The following is a 9,300-nucleotide window of genomic DNA, read 5'->3' on the forward strand; positions in this document are numbered from 1 at the left end:
GAGAGGACGCGGGAATGAAGGAGGATAACAACAACACTCAGCAGCAAGCAGACCGTTCAAACGCTAACGGCTAGTGAGGCACGTGCTTCTCACGTGCAAGCGCATGCTGTTATGCAGTCCCTTTGCCACTCTCTGTAGTTTGCCTACGTATTACATTACCAAACCTTAATTCATTGGTTTGGGGTTTGGGCCACCCCCTTGATTATATCATTTGCTTCACGTCACCCTCCCCCTCCCTTTATTTTTATTTTCTACCGTCTTTCCTACTTAATTTCTTTCCCAAAAAACATATTAATTAATCTCTCCTGAATGCTTTGCCAAAAGAATGCAGGTTTTTTTTTAAAAAAAAAAAATTCAAAAATTTTACAAAGCACTAATTGTGAGTTTGTCAAAAAGACTCTATGAAGTTTTAAAAATTTTATAATTCTCCTCGATATTTCTATTTTTTGGACTCTTATATTTATAAATGATCCTCTTTTTTTTTTTTTTTTTGTTTCAAAACCTTGAGAGAGATACTTTTTCTAGGTTTTTTCAAAAATCGAAATAGATTCATTTGATGTTGGGTGGCAAAAACATATAAGTGCTTTTATGTTAATGAGAGTGTATTAATTAAGCAAGAATAGGGCAGGGGCCGGCCTTTATCACCTAACTGTATGTATATTTGTGGACAGTGCTTAAGCCCAACCTATTGCTAGCCAGCGAGCTATCTAGCTAGAGTTTAATTAATAAATTCTAGATGGGTTTACCAAATTTAATTAAGTTCATGAGTAGTACATGTAGGTCTTCATTAGATGGCAGACTCAAGATCAAACTCTTAATTAAGATCCTTGTATATCATACAAAATTTTGGATAAGATCATATGTAAAGCTGGGATGTATTCTTAACAAATATTTTTATAACTTTGTTTTTGGTCGATTATATTGGAAATCCGAGCTAGGCATGACTATACAACAAAAGGTAGTATGTCTATCCTTTTCTATTCCTTGTAAATTGTGAACTTAAGCTAATTAATCCTCAATCCAACATATAAGTATCAAACTTTAACCATGCATATTGTCTCCTAGAAGACACTTATATTGTAAATAAATTCACCATAAGGATTACAATTACCTTAATCTCATGCTTTTCATTTGGATAGCTAGCTATAAACTTTGAAAATTTATAGAGTTTATATATTTATTTACATACAAAGTGGGAAAGAAAGGTTCGGTGGAGGTAGGTGTTCCTTTCCTTAGGCAACAAAGTTGGAAAGAAAGAGTCCAAATATGGTTTAATAGGACTTCTAAGTTCTCTTAACTGGGTTCATTGATGGGTTTGATTCCTTGTGTAATAGTTTGGAGGCTGTGGAGAAGGAGATGTGTGGCTAGAATGAGAGGAAAATTAGAGAGTAGTACTGATGTATGACTTTCCATTAAGTATTGGGTGGGAGTTTTGAGTAGGAACATGACAGAAATGACTCAGTTAAAGGATACTGATTTTCGGGTATTGCAGAATTTGGAAGTGCAAATTGTGAATAAAAGAATTAAAACTATGCAAAGTGTGAGATGGCTAAAACCGAGGCAAGGGAGGTTAAAACTAAATTTGGATTGGAGCAGCTTGGGGAACCCAGGGCCGGTGGGTGGTGGTGGCATTCTTAGAAACCATACAGGTTCTTTTGTGTTTGGTTTTTCAAAATATTTTGGTTCTTATTCAAATAATGAAGCTGAATTGAGAGCTGTATTGGAGGGAATAAAGATTTGCAAACATTTGGGTCATACCTGTATCGATATTGAATGTGATTCGAATATTGTAGTTAATTGGATAAGAGTCAGGAAGTGCTCCTTGTGGTATTTGTGGGATTTTTGGGAGCAGCTTATTGGTTTATTGGAGGGAGTGGATTTTTCAATAAATCATTCGTATAGATAAAGTGGCAGATGCTTTGGCTCGACAAGGTGCTGTGGGGAGGAATAGTTTTTTTACAAATAATAGTCAACTCCCTAGAGTTAGCAATGGTTTGTATAAATTGGAGAAGATGGGTACGGCTTATATGAGGCATGTTTAGCTGATTTGGTTTTAGCTAATGTTTTATGCTGTTTATCTTTTGTTTTGTTTTGTTGCATGAGGTTTGTTTTGTAGGTCCTGTTTTGTTTTGTTCTGTTTGGTCTTGTAACTCGGTTTTGGCTAAATGTTGGTGTTGTTCTTTAGGAGGGTTTTAACGTATTGTCTTTTGTTATCTCCCATTGATTGTCTAGTATCCACGGTATCCGCCAAAAGTGAGGGGTTATCAATAATTAAATTGAGGTGCCGCCTTTCTTTAAAAAAAAAAATGGTCGACCTTATCTCAAACAGTTACTAGCCAACTCTGCTTGGGAAATGAAGAGGGTACCATCCATCTTCTCCTTTACTATGCATGGCTGTTACTAGTATCAATATATCTAGCTAGGTATTCTTCTTTGATTTACTAGGATTCAAGGGGGTGGTGTTTCCCTGGCCTAAAATTGATTAACTTTTGAAAAATTTGAGACTTTTAATATGAAAATTATAATTTTTATGTATATGCTTAAAAAATGCAATATTTTTTTAAAAAAATATAACGTCTAGTGCACAAGATTTTCACATCGATCGTTGGACGTCTAGGGAGGGCACACACATGATGTATGAAATCAAAACTTAATGGTTGGAGAGAGATTGGTTTCGTGGTTTAAAATTTCAACCTTCTAGTTTGAGTGTGACACTCTTATTATTAAGGCGTGCACTCAAGAATGCACTCTTTAGTATGTTTTTGAATGGAGTAAATATGGGATCTTAGTCATACACGCCCTCAAGCTCACTAATTTACAATTCATTTTTTATTCAAAATATTTATTAATTATGCATAAATAATTAAAGGAAAATGATTTTTTTTCTTGTCCGATAATGGTAAGTTGTAATTAAGAATGAACTAGAAAGTTGTGTAAGGTGCAGAGAATAATAGTTGCGTAAGACAGTTGATTCACGGTGAGGGCCACAGACTGACAGAATACACGTACATTAATCATGTTATTTGAATTTGGTTTCACATAAGTTGGTTTATGGTGAGGGCCACTGATAAAAAAAAAAATAATACATCTACAGTCTTCCCATTTGAGTTTGCTTTTACATAAGTTGATTTATGACAAAGGTCACGACAAAAAACTCAGTCATCCTATACGATTTTGGTTTTACGTAAGTAGATACTTGCTTTGATTGTATGATGAAGTTTTGTTTTGATCGATGACAATGTGAGTCTCGTGAATGCCGATGCGGCATATACCAGTGCAATACAATAAACCACATACTTTAAGCTAACTACCAAAGTGTACATAGCAATATGAAAAATTACTTAAAGTAATTAGTTTTTAAAAATAATTAATAAATTAATAAAATTTTCCCTCAATACCAAATCAATCAGATTATGAATTGTCTTAATTTTACAAATTAAGATCGAGCAATATACGACTCAAGGTCTAGTTGGGAATGGACTTGAGAAACTCTTAATGTAAATCTTCAATGGTTCATAAATGGAGAAAAACTTTCTTATTCAATGAAAACATAGCATGACACAATTGTTTCAATTGTATTATTGGGTGGTTGGTTTAATCGATTTTTAACAATTTCTTTTCCAGCCTAGTCGGGCTTGCTCAAGTGGTAAAGGCAAACTCGTGACTTAGGTCCTCAAGGTCACGGGATTAATTAGTGCATGAAAAGTTTAATCTGTAATTTTTGAAAAATAATTATTAAGAACAAAAATAGAATAGAATAATTTGCTAGATTATGTTTGTTCACACGGTGTATGTTTTTTAACAATATAACAACTATTACATAAAAATTTGATAAATTACATAAATAATGTTATTATACTAAAATAAATGATAATATACTTTAATGAATTCATAACGTGAAATAGATAAGAAACATTAATTTTAAATTTTATCACTAGAATGTCTATTCCTATATGTCTTAATACTTCATACTATATGAAAAAATAGAAACTTATGCATTAAGAGTATTTTCTAAATTATTATATCCATATATAAATTTTATTACAAATCCTTTTTTTTTTTTTCATTGTATTCATAAAAGTATGTATTCTGCCAACTAAATATAACTTAAGGAAAGGAAGTCTAGTTTTAAATTATCTTTTTAAAGTTCCACATTCAGAACTTTAAGTTTCTTGAAAAAAAAAAAAGTTACAGACTGAACTTTAAATTAATTAAAAGGGAAAAAACAATTATTGGGAATACATTCTGATTATCGAGCATTGGAGTCAGGAAAATCTCTTTTTATCGAAACTTTGTAAATCAAGTTAATAAGGTCAAACATTTGATTTACCTCATTTCCTCTACACTGGCGCTTAAGAACCAGACACCAATAGTGTCTATTGTTATTATTGTCCGACTTTTATTTTTGAAAGGAGAAGTTGAATCAATTGGGACAAACCCACTGTATGTAAGTAGTTGAGAACACAATCTTGATCTTAACTAATTAATAAACTAATTATTTAGGGAAACCCATAAGAAAAATGAGCCCTTCTTAATTAAAGAAGCAGCTGGAAATTAATTAAATAATAATTAAAGACGCAACGCAAGAAAAACATGTAACCTGCTAACTAATAAACACCGAACATCAAAAGTGTCGTATTTATATTTCACACTAGTTAACAATTAAACGCACCCATGCTTTTCAAAAATTATTTTTGCGTGGGCTCTCCCCCATAATAATCAATAATAATAATAATAAAGAAAGTGTATCTACGTGCGTCATCAGGCTTGCAGGTGGCGCTGCTCAAGTGTGAAAGTGATGAATAAGACGGGCCCTGGGTCGTATGGGCCTCACAAGTTAAGCCCACAGTGAAGTTTCTAGCCGTGCAAGTTTAGCTGATCATCGCATCAGATGGAAGCTGGTGGAGGAATCAGCTGTGAATGAATTGAATGCACCTAATAATAATAAATCATCGTCCTCACTTTCCTCTCCTAGTATAAATAGACCCTTTGTGTTTGCCCTCACCTCCCATGCCTCCTCTCTCTTGCTTGCAGCTAATTACTGTAGTTGCTAATTGCTATAGCTAGCTGGAGAACGAATTCTACTTGCTCTCCTCGATCCTCGAACCACCACCTAGCTAGCTAGCTATACCATATTAGCTTTAACTTCCCAGTTCCACCGCAGCTTCAAATCATAATGGCAGTCCTCACTGTCCATCACTTAGCTTTTGCCTTTGGCCTTCTTGGTACCTCTCCCCTTCTCTTGATCATTCTAGCTTCAACCCTTTTTTGTTTGCGTTATCAGCTTTAATCCCTGTATATACTCGCTTGTTTAATTTTCTTGGTTTCCCTTTTGTTTTCACAGGAAATATTGTGTCATTCATGGTGTATTTGGCCCCAGTGTATGCTTTGCTATGCTCTGCTCCTTATTATTTCCTAGCTCCCCCGTGCACCCTCACTCTCTCTCTCTCTCTCTCAGGATCTTAATTATATGTTTTTCTTGTGTGTGTGTGTGTTGGGTGCAGGCCAACCTTCTACAGGATATTCAAGAAGAAATCAACAGAAGGATTTCAGTCAATACCATACTCGGTGGCACTGTTCAGTGCAACTTTGACACTCTACTATGGTCTGCTGAAGCCCAACGGGTTCATGCTGGTCACCATCAATACCATAGGGTGTGCCATCGAGGGCACCTACCTAACAATGTACATGATCTTTGCACCCAAGCCAACCAAGGTATCTTTCCATCCCTCCAACACTTTGTTTTCTTTTTTTCTCATTTTGCTCTTTAATTAATGTTTGGTGATATATGATGATCAGCCTATCTCATAGGAGATGGGTTTGAATTATTTGCTTGTGGGGCTCTTTCTGTTAAAAAGTAATATGCACTTTCGTGCATGAGCACATCACCAGAGCTAATTAAGCTTTCTTCCATTTCCAGTTTATTAGTTTATTAATATTATTAATTAATTAGCTAGCTAACTTGTTCCCTTTCTTTATATACATATACCATGTACTATTACTAATACTATGCGTACATATTTATGCAGATCTCTACGGCAAAGTTGATTTTCCTGTTCAACACCACGGTGTATGGATCGATCGTATTTTGCACATACCAATTCTCCCAAGGACCGCTCCGGATTACGGTCGTCGGATGGATCTGCGCAGTCTTCTCCGTTTGTGTTTATGCGGCTCCTCTTAGCATCATGGTATAACAAAATTGAGCTCCTGACTTGTTTTCTATTTTTCTTTGTTCAAACTCTCATTCCATTGGATAAACTAACTTCTTTGTTAAAGTATGAGTTTTTCTTTTTCATAAGTTTTATTATATCATTTTCATGAGATTTGATTGATTACTTCGCAGAGGCAAGTTATAAAGACGAAGAGCGTGGAGTACATGCCATTCCCACTTTCTTTTTTCTTGACACTCTGTGCTAGCATGTGGTTCTTCTATGGCCTTCTTATAAAAGACTACTTCATAGCAGTAAGTAACGCAACTCATCACGCGTTCCATACCAATATTTCTTAATTAATAACGCCTCCCTTAATTTGTTTCTCCTTGCTGCACATATACAGTTGCCAAACACTCTGGGATTTTTGTTCGGAATCTCTCAAATGATACTCTACTTCATCTACAAGAACTCCCAAAAGGTGTTGTTGCCGGAGCACAAGCTGCAAGAGCTAGTCACCGCCAGCGACATACTGAGCAAGCCGGCGGAGATGGCAACGCCAGAGATGGCGACAATACCGGAAAGCGGTCGTGTCTCTGCCGACTCGAGTCGACCAGAGGAGGCTGCGGTGAACGACGGTGCCGGCAACAGACCCTTGAGTAATACTACCGAGCCAAGTGAGGAGAATGTGTGATGAGGCTGGCTCATACATATTGGACAAGCACACAGAGGGAGAATATACAGCTAGCTGAAGGAGATGGAAAGGAAGAAGAGACATAGGAGTTGAGTTTATGATCCTTCTCTGGTAAAGAGTAGAAATTAAGCAGAGAGATCCATCGATGGAGTCCTAGTAACATATATCTATGATATATATAATATGTTCTATGTATGTTTATTAATGTTCATGTTGTTGCCGTAGTTTCTGTTTAATTTCCAGTTAATTAATTACATCTTATGTACTAATTAATTGGAGTATAAATTAAAAAGGAGTCTTAATTTTAGTTATTTTTTCTTCAGACTTTGATACTCATCTGTCTCTTGTTCTTCAATAACTGCATGCACATCTGAAAATGAAATTGAGGAGAAATTAATTAATATATGTATGGTTCAACCAGTGGGGTGCATATATGTCTGGCTTTTAATTAATTAATTAAGATTTAATGCTGACCAAGGACTGAAAAATTAATTAATCGATTAATTATTGAGTATTAATGCAGGTTTCCCTTAGGCTGGCTATGATTAATTGTATGGAAGCTTTTCATGTTTGCTTTTGAACCCACTTCTCTTAGTTAATTAATTAATTTGTGATCTTAATAATTAATGGAATTAATAATATTGGGGTTAATATTAACTGTTATGCCACTTTTAGAGGCATTAAAACGTCAGTCTTGATGGTTCCTCTAACTTTTAGGTTGGCCCCTTCTAATTATATGTGGCTCAGGTTTTTACAAAACATTATGTATGTTGGATGCTTTTGTTTTCTTTTTCTTTCTATTTTTTTTCCATAGTTTGATTCTGGGATTATCACAAATTTTTTTTCTTTGATAACCTGGGTACTCTAACCAATATCGCGTCACTTTGAACACTATGATACGGTACCAAACTCAGGAGGTGAAAATCGTCCGCCCATTGACACGCTCCTAGTAATTTACCGGCGCAATGACTAAAGGGGGAACCACCAAAATGACAAATCATCTTTTCCACTTGAGTTGGTTCAGCTAGGCAAGATTATCACAATTTTGTCATAGCATTTTAGGGTCTTTCTAATTGTTAAAAATAACTTTCTTTCACTTTTAGTTCTTAAAAAGTTATGAAAATTCATCTTTTCAATCTTCCAACGTTTAAATAGAAAGGTTGGAAAGCAATTTTTGAAATTGTTGTTCATCAAATTTTTTCTTGGCAAATGTTTAAAAATTGAACGTTTTTGTAATTTATTTTTTAGAAAATTTGGGAATAAAAAAATGAAAAGTATTTATACTGAATAGACTCCTAACTTTTGTGGGTATAAGGTATAGAGTTTGATTCTAGTTGCTTCCATTCTTTTTAACTAAAACCAAATTTTTAGTGTAAGGTGTATATGATCATTTGCCCTTTTGGGGGCAAGGCATGTTAGAAATATTAAAAGCAATTCCTACTTAGGCCTCACTAAGAACATAAATATCTAATTAAACTCTTTAATTGATAACTCAAAATACATTTTACTGATATTATGTTAAAAAAAAAAAAAATTTAACTTTTTGATAATAGCATTCGGGAGGTATCGAACCAACACACATGGGTGTTAGATTCATGTGAGGGTGGAGTCCGCTCTGCGCGTTGTCAAGATCATGGATAGAGCTTTGCTCATCTTAGTTAAAAAAATGAATTTTCTTGTCCTTTTCCTATCTTTGAAATAACTACCAAAGTGTTTCTTGTTTTCTAGTTTTTTGAATTTGTATAGAAAAGTTAAAAATAACTAAGATGTGCTTTCAGGGTATTTTACTTGTAAAATATAAATTTGTTTTTCATTTTTAGTTCTTCGTAAATACGAAAATATCTTCTTCTTTTTTTCCATCTTCAACTTTTAAATAGAAAGGCTAGAAATCATTTTAAAATTTGTTGTTCAATTTTTTCTAGACTAATGTTGAAAACTCGAACATCTTTGTAATCATCTTTGAAAAATTGAGAACAAAAAATGAAAAGTATTTTATAATTGAATAACTTTTATGACTATAAGTGTGAAGTTTCACTCTCGCCTCTTCATTCTTCTAACTAAAACTAAATTTATAGCGTATGGCGTATACGATGATGTGCTTTATGTACTAGTTATTTAAATCCAATAGCCTTTTGAGTGCAAGGCATGTCAAAAATGTTAAAAGCAATTCCTACCTAGGTCTCGCTAATAATATAAGTACTCATTAAGTTCTATAATTGACAACTCAAAATACATTATGCTAATACTTGACAAAAAAATTAACTTTCTGATAATAGCATTTGGGAGGTATCCAATCAACACGCATGGGTGTTGAATTCAGATGAGATGGAATCCATCCTTGTGTGTTGTCAAGATCATCAGAGCTTTGTACATCTTAGTTATAAAAAGGAATTTTCTTTTCTTCTTCCAAGTCTTTCAAATTAGTATCAAAGTGTTTCTTATTTTTCAGTTTTC

At 34.2% G+C, this 9,300-nt stretch overlaps 1 protein-coding gene across 1 annotated transcript; it reads left to right on the top strand.

Moving 5' to 3' along the window:
- The first annotated feature begins 4,839 nt into the window (after positions 1 to 4,839).
- On the top strand, positions 4,840 to 7,157 carry LOC131156752 (bidirectional sugar transporter SWEET9-like). Its single transcript, XM_058110675.1, has 6 exons — positions 4,840 to 5,225; positions 5,345 to 5,381; positions 5,505 to 5,715; positions 6,030 to 6,191; positions 6,347 to 6,466; positions 6,559 to 7,157. The coding sequence occupies exons 1-6, from the start codon at positions 5,177 to 5,179 to the stop codon at positions 6,844 to 6,846; spliced, it is 867 nt and encodes a 288-aa protein (XP_057966658.1). The 5' UTR covers positions 4,840 to 5,176; the 3' UTR covers positions 6,847 to 7,157.
- Positions 7,158 to 9,300: the final 2,143 nt, after the last annotated feature.

This window comes from Malania oleifera, chromosome 5 (genome assembly GCF_029873635.1).
Source record: "Malania oleifera isolate guangnan ecotype guangnan chromosome 5, ASM2987363v1, whole genome shotgun sequence".
NCBI lineage: Eukaryota > Viridiplantae > Streptophyta > Magnoliopsida > Santalales > Ximeniaceae > Malania > Malania oleifera.